The 17,002-nt window shown below is 40.8% G+C and overlaps 1 protein-coding gene across 1 annotated transcript in view; it reads right to left on the minus strand.

Annotated features, from left to right (window-relative positions):
- Positions 1 to 562: 562 nt before the first annotated feature.
- Positions 563 to 17,002, minus strand: part of LOC148517226 (uncharacterized) — a 62,670-nt gene continuing 46,230 nt past the window's right edge. Inside the window, exons 12-13 of the mRNA XM_088478962.1 lie at positions 2,314 to 2,484; positions 563 to 802 (exon numbers count right to left, since the gene is read on the minus strand). Coding sequence (XP_088335088.1) covers positions 563 to 802; positions 2,314 to 2,484 — 411 coding nt within the window. The remainder of the gene's footprint in view (positions 803 to 2,313; positions 2,485 to 17,002) is intronic.

The following is a 17,002-nucleotide window of genomic DNA, read 5'->3' on the forward strand; positions in this document are numbered from 1 at the left end:
TTCATCTATCCAGCTATTATTAAAGCCCAGGGCTATGATAGCATCAATCTCTGTTTTAAATCTGTCCGTGGGGTAAAATTTCAATTGTTTATAACAACTGGAATCAGACAACTGACTCATGGCCTCACACACATAATCATCATAATCCCACACCACCACACCACCACCCTTATCTGCGGGTCGGATGACTATCTGTGTATTATCATGCAGTTCCCTGATCGCCAAATCTTCTTTAGCGGAAAGATTCAGTCGAAAAATCTTCCCTTTACGGACAGAGGGGAGTGTGTCTTCCCAGACCAATCTCATAAAGGTCTCAATGGAGGCGTTATTGGATGGCAGATCAAATGTACTAGCCACTCTGAAAGGACTGGCCTGGTCCGACACACCTTCCCCCTTGGCAAAAAAATCTTTCAATCTAAGGGATCTATGAAAATTATAGAGTTCTTTTTCATAATCAAAATCATGTTGTTTAAAAGTTTTGACAAAAGATAACCCTTTGGACAAGACAGATAATTAATCAGGAGTAAGTACATGCTGTGAGAGATTAAACACATTAATTTCCTCAGATTTTTGGGGCCTCTGCCTCCTCTTTTTGTGCCGCTGCCCCCCTCTCCTGCAGCGTCTCTTCCTGGTGGCCTGTTTTTATCCTGTTCAGTGCTGAATCTCGCTCTCCTAAAAAAGCACTTTTGCTTTGTGTAGAACTATCAGAATCACTGTGCGAGGTATGGGACTCAATATCTGTGAAATGCATCTCGGCTCTCCTGCGCGCCGTGTTCCCCGTGCGCCAAGGGCGCCTGTTGCCCTGGTTGAGCAACCACAGATATACCCTCATTTCTTTATAGTCATCATGCACTTTCTTGTATTTGGCATTTTAAAGGAGAGTAATTCTGTTCTGAAGGTACTGATAGTATTATCAAGTTTGGTCAACCATTCACCACAGACATCTGCTCTTAACGCCTCAAGACCCCCTCTCTCACATTCCACTATTTCTTTTGTAACATTCTCAATGTCAGCATTCACTTGCTGTACCACTAGAACAATTAGATCTAGGCTGCATTGATTCAAAATCATACACCACTGATGGCAGAACTCCTTATTGCTTCTACCTAACGTAGGTTGATTGTGAATTCTAAAACCCCTGGGGATTAACCCTTCTTTGCGGTACTGTGAAAGGGTCAACCCGTGCAGTTCCAGCTCAACAGCCCTTTTATGTAACTTGATCAAATCTGCATAAATCTCAACTGGTGTATCAACATCAAAGGCCAGATGAGATGTATTAGAAAACAGGATTTAGACACATCCTTGTCAAGAAATCTTTTAGTGCCTGTGAAATCTGCAGCTCCTAGATCCATGATGATACTTATTGATGCAGTATAGCAAACACTGTTGGTGTGAGTAAATGAAATGACACTACAAAACATAATAAAAAACAATATCCAAATATTGAAATCCAAAAAGAAAACATAATCCAGTTATAGTTCTGGTGCAATCTGGATACAAAGACTTGTATAATATTGCAGGGGAAGTGGACCGCACTCAGTTAATTTGTAGATCAACAGGTGCAAGGTCAGATGAAATCTAAATATACATGCAGTCCCAAATAATAGCAAAATGGAACCAGGACCAGCACACCGCAATATTCAAAACATACTAATTTAATGAACCATCACAAAGAAATGTCCAAGTACAGCCATAAAAGGTATAAGAACCGACTGGATTGAGTGCATAATAGGTAATACTTAGCAGTTCTAGCAGTTCAGATGCACATGTGAAAAAACCGGGGAGTCATGCTCTGAACCCGGATCAGCCCCGATGGCCGTTTTGTCCACCTTCATCAAGGGACTAAAGCCTAACCATCCAGAACAGTATTAAATACCCCAAGGCATAAGTGTCAAGCCACCTCACCTGTGTCAGATGGTGAGGTGGCTATATAAAACCACAAAAAAAACTTATTTCGCGCTAAGGTCAATTCAAGCAGCACCTCAAAGCAGGACTCCTGTCAGCAGGAACCTAACAAATGATACACAAATACAATAAAGAACCTGAGGGCGCTAATCAACAGTGAAAAACAATTGGTTAAAATTAAATTTTAGAACAGTCCATAGCTTTATAAGAAATAATTGTGCTTGTTCCAATTTGACTTTTCTTCATAAGATGTGGAGGAACTATTACGATGGGAGGGAATGTCCTGAAATATACTCTCACACCAAAATGTCACCCAATAAAGAAGGCCAATAGGCCTAAGTATTGGAAACTGATACAAGAATTTATGTTTTGTTTTTTTTTTTAAATAATTTAGAAACAATTTCTTACATCAGAATACCGTGGTGTCAGATAACCAATGTCTTGGTGAGGTAGATGTGCACCTCCAATCAGCCCAAAGGGTGTGAGCTCATAGGTGGAAACGAGAGAAAGAAACGACAGCTTTATCCCTACGTATTTTGTCCCTTGCATGGGGGTATAATCAGAAAACAGATTTTGCACCTTTAAGAAAAACAGACTTTTAGCTTTTTAACGCGGAATAATCCCTTTAGGACCTAATGTCTTAAGATGTATGCAAGCAATGGGTGTTGCCTCAAAAGAAACATCCAATTAAAGCCTTGCTAGTAAGCATAAACATAATCCATAGACAGTCACTGCTCTCTCATAGAGATACCTAATAGCAGGGCTCCCACCCGGTATTTTTTCACAATTCTCCCTTAGTAAATTTCAGGCAGATCGCATTTCCTATTACAAGTATGGGAAATGCGATCTGCTTGCTAAAGAAATGTGAATTAAAGGTCTTGGACTAGTTTTTCATTAAAACTACTCCAATTGCCCTTTAATACATTTCAGTGAAACTAAAATAATGTAAAAAGAGTGTGAAAACACCCTTTTTCACACTATTTTAGTAAAAAAAAAATTGATAAATAGAGCCCATAGACTGCTGTCTGCAGAGACATAATGGAAGTAATATGAATCATACCTGTATTTAATATCTATTCTCCATATATTTATACAATTATTAGCATCATTATGCTTTCCTAAATGTTATTATTCGCACCTTAATTATACTGAGTCCTGCCCATATATGGTCAAAAGGATACAATACTTAAAATAATAAGTATGTAGATTGTGAAAGATCCATAATCCCATATTTCAAAGATTGTTTTTATAATATTAATTGTAACTAAAACTAATTTCTAAATCCAATAGTCATGCCCTTGCAGGTTATTTCACAAAAAAAAATGTAAAAAATCATTGAAATTATAAAGAAATAAATATAAAATATATTGATGAAAATAATTGCAGATTGGGATTAAAACCTTTACTAATTAGAATTAATAGTGTATGGATCCAACAAATATATAGAATAAACTAATAAATAAATAGACTTTGTTAGTGTGTGTATAATTATCAGTGGAGAGTGAGCTTGTTTTACAGTTGGGAAAAATAACTATAATATATTATGTGCTAAGTGCTAAAATAATGAATTAATAGGAAAACGGGAAGGGGGGGAGAGAAGGTGATATGCAGGTACTGTAAGTGATACAATAATATGATTATAAAGAGAAAGTGCATGTAGTGCCAAGGATAATCTCGAAGGTGTACATGAATTTATGAATATGTGATGATAATAATAATGGATCTGTTATAATGAAATAAAGAAATATATTTCAAGTATGAAAACCATAAAAATGTTCAACTTTTTATTAAACAACCATTTTTTAGGAACATCAAAAGAAGTGGAATTGTTGAAGTATAAGAATAATGTTGAGAAGACTTTTAACTAGGTATCAACCAAGGTTCATTGTGAGGTGATTCACAACCAGAGCCAGATTAAAATTTGTGGGGGCCACTGGGCAACAAACTTGTGGGGGGCCTGATCAATATAATTGCATTGCAAGAATATAGATAGATAGATAGATAGATAGATAGATAATGTCAACAAGAAGATGTGGGGGCGCCACAGTGCGTAAACACTATTTATTGATCAAATTAATGTTGCACATGATAAAATAATGCCCGTACCTAAAACAAAAACTCTGTGGCTCGTTACCCCATGGTTTTATAATCTCCACAAAAGGCAATGCGACCAAGTCTATGATGAAACGCGTTAGAGTTGGACTCTGTGATGTTCTGGACTTCGGCATGTACCGAGTGCTGCCTCCTGGTCTGAGGTACTTTGGCCTGAAGTGGCCTGTCTCCAGCAGGTGATGGTGTGGTATGGTGATTGCCCAGGAGTAGATTTGGTAAGAGCTGCTTTGCCATTTCTGGAGATTATAAAACCATTTGGTAATGAGCCCACAGAGTTTTTGTTTTAGGTACGGCCATAATTTTATCATGTGCACCATTGATTTTATCAATAAATGGCATTTATGCACTATGTGGCGCCCCCTCTTATCTTCTTGTTGATAGATTTTCACTTGTGGGATATTGAGTTTATATACAGATGTGAATAGTAAGATATTCTCTGTAAAGCGATGCGGAATATGTGTGCGCTATATAAATAACTGGTAATAAATAATAATAAATAAATAAATAAATATGCAGAGAGGAGCTGTGGTTTCATAGATATAGAAACCTAATTCTGGTTTGGATTAATTATGCACCTGTGAGGTCTCCAGTGCAGTGGATTGACGTATTTTGGACTTACAAAGACTGTGGCATTCGCAGTGCACCTGTTTGCATTTTATTGTATTATTAGACATTTTATATATATAGATAGATAGATAGATAGATAGATAGATAGATAGATATACACACAGTCCGTAGAAAAAGGCAGTACTCCGGAGATTTTAATAAAAGTAAAAGATTCATTTATTTCATTCCAACGATTTGGCGAACACCCCCGTCATCAGGGAACAGCATATATACAGCACTGCCTTCACTACTGTAAATTACCTATATGTGGTCCTGGACCAATATTGGATTAGTCCACATGTGGCTCCAGCTGTTGTGGGACCACAAGAACTTGCATACCTTGATGTCCTATGGGCAGATATTAGTCCCAGGGAAGCAGAAACTTGCCCCAGTGTGGGTAAGGTGAGATGGAAAGACTGCATGCACTGCACCAACAAACCGGGATACCTACTGGTTAGTGGTGGGAAAGCAGAGTGCGATCTCCATCTCCTCTTCCTCAGACTCCGGTCTGTCAAGTGAGTCCAATTCCTCCACCCGGCCCAGCACCAGACATTGAAGGAGAGCGGCGACAGCGGGGGAAGACATTCTGAGCCTGGGACAGCCTTGGGACACTTGTAACCAATATCAACTTCTGTCATCAGCCAGAGAGCAGCAGCCATCCCGGAGCATGGAGACAGTCCAGGAAGGGGTGTGTGCTGTTGCCTCTCTGCCTAAGTTCTGCTCACCGGCCGTTGCAGCTTTTTCTGAGAACAGGGACCTCAACAAACTGCTGAGCCGCAGAGGAGGCTCCCCCCGATTCCAAGTTTAACTCTTTCCAGGCCAAAAACTTTCAAATCCTTGACAATAGTTGGATGTTCTTTGTGGAAGTGTCTCGCGACTGTTGTAAGTTGTTTATTGCGTAAAATGTCTTTATATGCATTTTGGATGTTGCCGATATGTTCCAGTGTTCTTTGTTTTAATATTTTTGTAGTTATCCCGACATACTTCATGTGACATGAACAAGTTATGCAGTAGATGACATTAGATGTACGACAATTGATGAAGACCTTGATTTCTATTTTTTGGCCATATTTATCTTTTATCCACTTGCTTGGCATGGTCATATCAGATACGACCATACCAGACTAGGCTTTCCCTGACATGGTCGTATCTGATACGACCAGTCAGAAACGCCCTGTGGGCGGCTTGCTGGAAGTTAACCAGCAGCCGCCCATCTCAGAGGGACCTCCCCATCCCTCTGTTCCCTTAGATCCTTACCCCTATGCCGTTCACTGCTGGAAGCAGTGCTTGGGCATCCCCGTTTCACCCCCCCCCCTTAGCACGGCAGCTGTATAGGAGACGGAGCAGCCGCCGGACACATCAGACTACAGCCCGCGGTGCTCTAGGACAAAGCAGCAGCCACGCAGAGCCTCCTCTCTCTGCGACCAGCTAGAGACAGCCCGGCTAAAGGTAACACCTCCTCCCCCCTCCGCCGCTGTAGCGATAGTGGCAGCCCGGCGGCTGAATAGACAGTGCAGCCGCCGGGCAAATCCTCCCCCATGTGCCGCCCACACTCTGAGCCTTTCCCCGGCAGCACCCACACCCAGCGCCAGAGGGAAAGGAGCAGCCGTCGGGCAAATCATCCTCTCCCGCTGCCTAGCTAGAGACAGCGCGGCTTAAGGTAAGACCTCCCCCAGCCGCCATGTAGATAGCGCAGCCGCCGAGGCCGAGCAAATCCTCCACCCTTTTGCACACACCCGGCGGCTGGAGAGTGCATGGAGCAGCCGCCGGGCAGCTGTCTGGCCTCCTTCCCCCTCCCCTTCGTCCACCAGCAGGCAGCAGCTGCTCTAGCCCATGGATATGGGTCCCGCCATGTCCCTCCCACTCACCCTCCCACCCATGGATATATACACCAGTCCAAAGCCCTGCCTGTATATATATATATATATATATGTGTGTGTGTGTGTGTGTGTATATATATACACATGTGTGTGTGTGTATGTTTATATATATATATATATATATATATATACACATAGTATATGTATATATATATATATATATACACATAGTATATATATACATATATATATATATATATATATACACGCACACACACATATAGTATATATATATATATATATATTGGTGTTATAGGCAATTTTGTTTTGATTATGGCGGTCCTGTATCGATCAAGACTCGATACAGGGCCTCCGATTAGGGCTGGTATACTATACAGTGTACAAAGGATTGCCACTGACCATTGATGGTTTCCAAAACTATCAATGGTCTATGACCGATAACAAGTTTTCGTGCCATTGCTGATGGTCACCGATACGGTACCATTGATGGCAGCCAGAACCGATGTTAAGGAAACATTGGTGGCTGCGGTCTAAAACAAGTGATGATTTTTATCGATGGTTGCGCCATCGATAGATAATCATCGATTGTTTGAAAGTGCAGTCATCGATGTTTCCTTGACATCAGTTGGGGCCATCATTAATGGTACAGCTGTCAATAACCATCACTACAATATTCCATAAGTTTTGCTAATATTATGGTATACTGTGTTTAGAAAAAAGAATAAGTAAATAATAAAATCGTGTTGAATAAATAAATAATAAAAAGTTGTTCTTGACTTTATTCAGTCATAAAAAAAACACGACAATTTTGGAGCGGTTTTTGGAAACAAAATTCGTCAGTTAAGTGGTTAAGAATGTTTGTTTGATAATATGTTCACAGGCTTTACAAGCCCGACATGGATAGGTTCCATTACTTTTAGTTACAACTGATGACCTTTTGATATGGCTATGAACCAGTCTATTCTTCAAATTTGGTGAGAGTCTCCAACTGATGGATACCTCCTTGCCCAACCTTTGAATTAAATGTTCATACAGTCGAAAAGTTATCATCATAGCCATTGGCTTAATAATATCCTCAATGGTCAATTAAAGAGAATTCATAGAAAGTACACTAAAAAATAATTTTTATGAATAGGCCAACAAACTAAGAAAAAAAACTTAAGAAATTTAAAGTGTAGACAGGAGAGATCTTCTGGCTCCTGAACCTAAAAAAAAATAAAAAAATAACAAATTAGGATTAGAATTGGCATTATTATTTATGTACAAACATATATACAGGAAGGTGGCAAATCTTAAAAATATACTAGTAGTAAATGCCATACATATAGATCTAGGGAGAGGTTTGATCAAATCTAAAGGGTTTTAAAGGTGTGGACTTTGCTTGGCCTGGAAAACCTGTCCAAATACAGAAATCAAACCTACTGAACATGCGAGAAAGTGGAAACATTGGCACCATTTTTTGGAAAGCATACATACCTCTTACATATTTGTTCTTGGACACTTTTTCCACAATGTGTGATTATTGTTTGAACTTTAGACCATTTTAGCAGTTCGTGGCATTGTGTGAAGCACCATTGTCATCATTTTAATGCATAGTATTGATTTTACGTAAAAGAATCTGTGATCTATGTTAACTAGGCTGCATCAACCCCCTAGATGTTATACGTATGAAGTGGAACACACACAAGCCCCAAAACCAGTTGTACCAAATAAAGGTCCAATCCATACATACTACACTAAGGAGCATTGTTACATCCCTTTATTGTCCAACATCTACAGGAGATGGTGTGATTGAGACTCACCTACTAGTGACGGGTTTCTACTCCGCCTCCTGACTGATATCACTGCTGATATATCAAAGGTATCAGCCGGGCTAGGAGAGTCTAGGATGACAATTGTTGGCCCCTGATGGTACTAAAGGGCCTTTCTCCCAGCTACAGATTATAGATGGTTAGGTGTCTGGCATAAAGCAGCAAGGTGGTATGCTTAGCTTTAGCCGTTTGGAGCTCTGGGCTGAGTGCCTGGATGTGGGGCCAACACCTGCTAAGGGTTGCAGTCAGTGATGTGAGATGGAAGAGTGGACAGGAAATCAAAGTATTGGGAGAGATAAGATGAGACAAACAAGAAGACAGAGATTTTATTTTTACTTCAGTTAATAAATCTATAATTATACAAGAAGGACACTACATTATACTATGATCAAAAAGTCTATTAGCGATAAACTCCTTGTGTAGGTCATCCAGGTAATGTGTATTATTGATACTTTCTTATTCAAAATCCCATATATCTGTATTACAATGAAGTAGACGATAAACCTATCACTGCAGCCTATAATCTAATAAATTACATCTTTAATATGTGTGGGAATTACATCCCTTTCCTCCTGGCTAATGCAACAAAGATTTTATTTGATAAATATCATACATGATAGATATTGACTAGAATTAGGCTTCATAATGCATGTGAGCAGAGAACAATGACTAGTATGTCCCTGCTCTCCTACATACCAGCGTATAGAATATTAATTCCAATGCACAAACATCAGCTAAGTTATGGTCTTATGCAAGGGCAACAAACAAACCTGACCGAAGCCGGAGCTCCCCTTTAGATGAGCAGCTTATGTTTTTAAATTCTAATAATTAGTGGTCAGAGGGGATAAGTGATATTATAGCATAAAATGTCTTACAAAGAAGAGGGTAATGAAACTCCAGTTAATCAGTGCTAAGGGGGTAATGTAAATCCCAGAAAAGTAAATATTCTCAACACAAATGGAGCCTACTAATAGGGCTTCCGTTACATTACAGCTCCCAAAAGGGGGAAAATTCTAGAACTTAGCACAAAGCCCCCTGGATGTATCATGTATGATGAGGAACCGTTACAATACCCCAAACCACTAAATACGCAATGTTCCATTCCATACATACTGCCCCTAGGGGGCACTGTTGTGCTTCTGTCTTTTCTATCCTCTGCAGCAGATGGTGCATCAGTCTCACCTGGGAGCGACGCATTTCTGCCTCTTCACATTATCAATATCACTGCTGATAGATGACACAGGATTAGCAGGAAATCCTTTGCCTGCCCACACAGCGCGTTGTATTTAATAGCTGTGGGAGCTCTCTCCCGCAGCTATTCTACATCGCACTGAATTTAATTCCCCCGATAGATAGAGATGTATGTCAACAAGAAGATAAGAGGGGACGCCACAGTGTGTAAACACTATTTATTGATAAAATTAATGGTGCACATGATAAAATAATGCCCATACCTAAAACAAAACTCTGTATTAGTACTATTTTGATCTCTAAAGATCTTATGTTGTATTATTTTATACTGTTGAATTTCTATATTGTTGTTGCTGGCGGTGGCGACTATTCTGTCAATATTTATATATGTATGCATCCCACTGTTATCTACTACTTACTGATATATTGTCCATGGTTGCTTATTTAATGTGAAATGCGTTCAATAGCTGCGGCTCCTTAGCGACTTGTTACCGTGATACCTACATTGTTTGTTGTAGTTTACTATTCTTACTGCTAGGAAGTCCCAATTGTTGTCTGATGGCCTGCAAGGTTGTTCTTGCCTTGCTTTGTTTCCTTTTCATTATTTTTTTTAATGAAAATTGTACCCACAATTTTATTTCCCCCCATTTCTTTTTTTATAGTTTCTTTTATGCAATTCCCCAATTTTTTGCTCCTCTCATTTCAATCATGATAATGTCTCCTCAAGATATATTCGCTATCAGTAATGTGTTCTTTACGGTAATGTGTTCTTTACGGTATATGTTCTGATATTTTTGTATCCTCTGATATGGCCCCATTGAAGTTTAGTTCACGGAACATTGGTAGGATTAATTCCTCCATCAAACTCAAGAAAATACTCACCTATATACGAAAATTGAATACAGATGTTATTATGCTGCAGGAGTCTCATTTGATGCCACCGGAAGTCCTTAAGCTTAACTGTATGGGGTATTCAGTTCTGTGTTCAGCCTCGTATTCCTCTAAAAAACGAAGTGTTGTCACGTTGGTTAGAAATCGGCTCTTTCCCACACTCCTTTCTTTATATGTTGACCCTTTGGGTAAATATAGAATATCTGAGGTGAATATCTTGGGTGATAAGTTGTTATATGTAATTTATATGCTCCAAATGTGTATTCCAAGAGTTTTTTACAAGTATTATTAGCTAAGCTATCTTTACATTTGGACTCATCTATCATATTTGCGGGTGACTTTAATATGGTATTTTCAGAATACATGGATAGACAACGACCCCCAACTCGTATATGTAACCCCCATCACTAGGTATTCCTTTAATGGCCTCGGAATTACGGTTAATGGATGTTTGGAGAGTGTTACACCCGAATGACCGGGAATACACTTGTTTGTCATCTGCTCGCTCCACTCTGTCTCGGATTGACTATATATTATTATCTGACCCTCTCTTACCTAGAGTGGAGGACCGGTATTGAACCAATTGGATTATCGGACTATGCATTAATATGGTTTCTTATGGCTCCAGTAGTTGATTGATAGTGGTTCTTATAGACCACAGGTTCTCACTCGGTCCTCAGGACCCCACACAGTGCATGTTTTCCAGGTATCCTCACATAATCACAAGTGGAATAATTAGCTCCACCTGTGAATCTTTTAAAATCTGTCAGCCAGTAATGAATGCACCTGTGCTCCTGCTGGGTGATCTGGAAAATGTGACCTGTGTGGGGTCCTGAGGACCGAGTTCGAGAACCTCTGTTATAGACCATGGCGTTTTCCAGCATACCTTGCAAACTCTGCTAAATTTCGTAGCATGTTGGAGGCAAAGTGGTGTGAGTATGAAACTAATAATAACATTCACGAGGAAGACACCTCCCTGTACTGGCAAACTGCCAAATCAGTTCTCAGAGGGGAAATTATAGGTTACGCCTCCAAACTTAAAAAAGAATGCTCCAAATTGTATCTGCAGGCCCAGTCAGACTTAACTAAATCTTATAAAAATGTTAAGGTTACTCCTTCCCTTTCTAATAAAGAAATATATTTAAAGGCGAAATCCCACTTTGATGCTGTTGTTGAACAGTTTGCTGCCCGTCATACTTTTACTAAAACTTTTCATTTTTATAAGCATGGCAATAAGACAGGTCGCCTTCTCTCTAATTTGGCTCGGAATCATTCCTCCCCCACCTCTATTGTATCCAGGGCCGGATTAAGGTCTGTGGGGGCCCCTGGGCAACAAACATGTGGGGGCCCCTATTAAATGTGACAAACTGGGGGTATGCGCAATGGGGACCTTATGCAGAGCCCCCAGTAGTGTCAGTGCCCACAGTGGTAGTGCCCCGTATGCAGTGCACCCAGTAGTAGTGCCCCTTATGCAGTGCCCCCTATGCAATACTCCCATTAGTAGTGCCCCCTGTAGTAATGCCCTCTGTATAAATGCCCCCAGTAGGGCCCTGTAGTTGTGCCCCAAATAGTAATGCCCCCCAGTAGTAATTGGGCATGTGTAGAGCCTTTAGTAGAGCCCTCTGTAGAAATGCCCCCAGTAGTAATGCCCCTCTATTAGTGCCCCCAATACTAATGCTCCCTCTCTAGTAGAGCCCCCAATAGAAATGCCCCCTGATTAATGCCCCCAGGAGAAATGCTTCCCCCCCGAGTAATGTTCCCAGTAGTAATCCCCCCCAGTAATGCCCCCAGTAGTAATGCCTCCCCCTTCCCCGAGTAATGCCCCAGTAGTAATGCTTCCCCCTGAATAATGCCCCCAGTAGTAATGCCTCCCCCCTCCCCGAGCAATGCCCCAGTAGTAATGCTCCCCCTGAATAAAACCCCCAGTAGTAATGCCTCCCCCCTCCCCGAGTAATGCCCCAGTAGTAATGCTCCCCCTGAATAATGCCCCCCACCAGTAATGCCCCCAGTAGTAATGCCTCCCCCCTCCCCGAGTAATGCCCCAGGTGTAATGTGTAATGCTCCCCCCCGAGTAATGTCCCCTTTAGTAATGCCCCCCGCCAGTAATGCCCCCAGTAGGCCGCTTGCACTAAAAAAAAAAAAAATAAAGCTCATACTTACCTTAACCTTAGCCCCACGTCCGCTGACGTCTCTGCCATAGTGCCCTGCGTGAGCCGGAAGCTGGAGCTCATGTGAGCTCAAGCCTCCAACTCCGGCTGCCGCTGCGGGGAGGGAGCCGGGCGCCCGCTGTTTACAGCGGGCGCTTGGTTATAGGAGCCTCCCTGCGGCGCCGGGGTTAGGTTGGCCGGAGGAGGTGGAACTGGTTCCGTCTCCTCCGGTCCACTTTAACCCCGATGGGTGTGGGGGCCCTTAACGTGTGGGGGCCCAGGGACGATCGCCCTGTCGCCCCCCCGTTAATCCGGCCCTGATTGTATCCCTCTTGAACCCTAACGACAATATGGTTAAAAAAGGTCAAGACATCGCTGAGTTATTTGATAACTTTTATAAAGACCTTTATTCGGACCCACATATTGACGAAAGTAAAAAGCAGGAATTCTGGGAACATACTACTCTTCCTGTTATTACTCAGGAACAAGCCGACATGCTTATTACTCCCATAAATTTGGAAGAAGTTTTGCCGGGTGTTAAAAAATTAAAGACGTTAAAAGCACCTGGCCCAGATGGATTTTCTGGGGAAGTTTTTAAAATACTACAAAATAATATTTGCCCACCCCTAGTTTCTTTCTATAATTCTATTCTCATGAATAATTCTATCCCTCCATATTTTAATTCTGCGACTATTAAAGTGCTTCCTAAACCGGGTCGTGACCCGCTACTTCCGGCATCTTATAGGCCCGTATCCTTGTTAGATACAGATTACAAGTTGTTCATGAAAATAATTTCTAACAGAGTGAAATTAATTTTGCCTCAAATTATTGCCCAGACCAGACAGGTTTTATTTGGGGATGCCATTCTACTATAAATATCCGCAAGGTGATTTCTGTAATACAGTCGACTACCCTGACTTCAGATAGTTTACCCAAGTCCATTATTTCAATGGACGCCGAAAAGGTGTTTGACCTTGTCACATGGGATGACCTTTACTGCACTTTATCCAAATTTGGTTTCCCTAGTCAATTTATATCTTTATTGTCAACATTATATTCTTCACCAGTAACCCAGGTGTCTAGCAACGGTTATCTTTCTTCCTTGTTTTGTGTTCAGAGAGGTACTCGCCAGGGGTGTCCCCTATCTCCCCTCCTATTTGCTGTGGCGCTGGAACCTCTGGTGATCATTCTGAGAGCCTCCACCGGCTTCAAAGGTATTTCTATTGGACCCACTGAGCTTAAATTGTCCCTATTTGCAGACGACATGTTCCTGTTTGTCTCTGACAAGTTATAGCCATCCCAGCTATAATTAAATTACTATCTAGTTTTGGTTAATTTGCGGGGTACAAAATCAATCTCCATAAATCTGAGCTGATGCCCATCGCGGATACTTCCCCTACTGTTTTACAACACCCAGCTTATAGTCATTTCGCATTTCTTCTTCTAATATCTTGGTATTAACATCCCAGTGTCTCTATCATCATTATACCGCCTAAATTACACCCCTATTATATCACAATTATCCAAAACATTGGATGCTTGGAAAATGTTACCCCTTTCCCTTTTGAGTAGAATAGCCCTCATTAAGTGTAGCTTTTCCCCAAGCTATCTTACCCGATACAAATGCTACCTATTTGATTAGGTTTATCAGATGTGAAGGCTGTTACCAAATTGTTTACTTCCTTTTTATGGAAAGGAGGTCATCCTCGTATTGCATTGGCTAAATTACAGTTACCCAGATCGAAAGGAGGCTTAGGACTGCCTGATATTCTTACGTTCATGAGGGCTGTACATTTCAGGTATATCAGTGACTGGTTACTGGGTAGAGATACCTAGATGCACCCAAAAACTGAATCAGCCATGTTTGCACCGTATTCAGTGGCCGCATTGCTCCTCTCCTAGGCACCTCATCCCCGATTATATTTTTAATAATGTATTATTTCATGAAACTTATGCAGCATGGCGTACTATATGTTTGAAGCTCAATAGGCCATATACTATTTCTAAATATGTTCCGTTTGTAGGTAACCCGATGTTTACCCCAGGATCAAATAACTCCTTGTTCCTTCAATGGAAAGATAAAGGAATTGCCTTGGTAAAGGATGTTTTTGATCCTGGTGGAGTTATCATACCTTTTAGAGTCATACAGTCAGTTGCATAAATATTGGGACATTGACAGAATTTTCATATTTTGGCCTCTATTCACCACCACAATGGCTTTGAAATGAAACAAACAAGATGTGCTTTAACTGCAGACTTTCAGATTTAATTTGAGGGTAATTAAATCCAAATCAGGTGAACAGTGTAGGAATTACAACGGTTTCTATATGTGCCTCCCACTTTTTAAGGGGCCAAAAGTAATGGGACAAACTAAACAATCTTAAATCTAACTTTCACTTTTTAATACTTTGTTGCAAATTCTTTGCAGGCAATTACAGCCTGAAGTCTGGAACGCATAGACATCACCAGACGCTGGGTTTCATCCCTGGTGATGCCCGGCCAGGCCTCTACTGCAAATGTCTTTAGTTCCTGCTTGTTCTTGTAGCATTTTCCCTTCAGTTTTGTCTTCATCAAGTGAAATGCATGCTCAATCGGATTCAGGTCAGGGTATTGACTTGGCCATTGCATAACATTCCACTTTTTAGCCTTAAAAAACTCTTTAGTTGCTTTTGCAGTATGCTTCGGGTCATTGTCCATCTGCACTGTGAAGCGCCGTCCAATGCATTCTGAAGCATTTCACTGAATATGAGCATATAATATTGCCCGAAACACTTCAGAATTCATTCTGCTGTTTTTGTCAGCAGTCACATCATCAATAAATACAAGGGAACCAGTTCCATTGGCAGCCATACATGCCCACGCCATGACACTACCACCACCATGCTTCACTGATAAGGTGGTATGTTTTGGATCATGAGCAGTTCCTTTCCTTCTTCATGCTCTTCTCTTCCCATCACTCTGGTACAAGTTGATCTTTGTCTCATCTGTCCATAGGATGTTGTTCCAGAACTGTAATGGCCTTTTTAGATGTTGTTTGGCAAACTCTAATCTGGTCTTCCTGTTTTTGTGGCTCACCAATGGTTCACATCTTGTGGTGAACCCTCTATATTCACTCTTGTGAAGTCTTCTCTTGATTGTTGACTTTGACACATATACACCTACCTCCTGGAGAGTGTTCTTGATTTGGCCAACTGTTGTGAAGGGGTTTTTCTTCACCAGGGAAATAATTCTTCTGTCATCCACCACAGTTGTTTTCCGTAGTCTTCCGGGTCTTATGGTGTTGCTGAGCTCTCCGGTGCGTTCTTTCTTTTTAAGAATGTTCCAAACAGTTGATTTGGCCACACCTAATGTTTTTGCTATTTCTCTGATGGGTTTGTTTTGATTTTTCAGCCTAATGATGGCTTGCTTCACTGATAGTGACAGCTCTTTGGATCTCATATTGAGAGTCGACAGCAACTGATTCCAAATGCAAATGTCACACCTAGAATCAACTCCAGACCTTTTACCTGCTTAATTGATAATGAAATAATGAGGAAATAGCCCACACTTGTCCATGAAATAGTTTTTGAGTTGATAGTCCCATTACTTTTGGCCCCTTAAAAAGTGGGAGGCACATATAGAAACCGTTGTAATTCCTACACCGTTCACCTGATTTGGATGTAATTACCCTCAAATTAAATCTGAAAGTCTGCAGTTAAAGCACATCTTGTTTGTTTCATTTCAAAGCCATTGTGGTGGTGAATAGAGGCCAAAATATGAAAATTCTGTCAATGTCCCAATATTTATGCACCTGACTGTACATGATACAAATGGTATACCCCACAAGCAATTTTTTATGTATCTCCAAATAGTTTACTTTGCTCGCTCTATTATGTCACAAATCCTATCTAAATTCTCTGGATTTGCTTCACAATCTGTTGTCATTCAGACTACTCCATCCATACAAAACTAAATATCTTACACTAGATCTTGTTGGCAACTCATATGATAAAGCCTGGAAGCAAATGGTGGTGTCTTGGGGTAGAGATATACCATCTATAACTTCAGCCGATAACTTGCTTGCATATTATGACTCCACCCTGAGATTCTTGCGCTGCTCCTGGCTACAGGATGTCCATATTAAGACTATCAATAGAGTGTATATATCATAGACTCGTAGGAGATTCATGGTGGCGGAGGAGTCGGGTAACTGTCTCAAATGCAGACGCCCAAACACAACTTTTTTTTCACAATCTATGGTTGTGCCCGAAAACACGTAAAGTCTGGGGAAAGGTGGTAGTTTTTATTAATAATATTTTTCATCTAGAACTTAGAAGTAATCCTTTGGCGCTTTTCTTTGCCAATTTTAGTGATTGGAACCTTGATGTGGATAAAAAATCTATAACCCCTCTCCTAACGGTTATTGTAACCATCGCTAAAAAAGTTATACTATGTAGTTGGACCACCTCTACTCCCCCATTATTGCTTACTACCTTATATTATGACAGGCAAACTGTTT

Source organism: Taudactylus pleione, unplaced genomic scaffold (assembly GCF_031769625.1).
Source record: "Taudactylus pleione unplaced genomic scaffold, aTauple2 ptg000225l, whole genome shotgun sequence".
Lineage (NCBI taxonomy): Eukaryota > Metazoa > Chordata > Amphibia > Anura > Myobatrachidae > Taudactylus > Taudactylus pleione.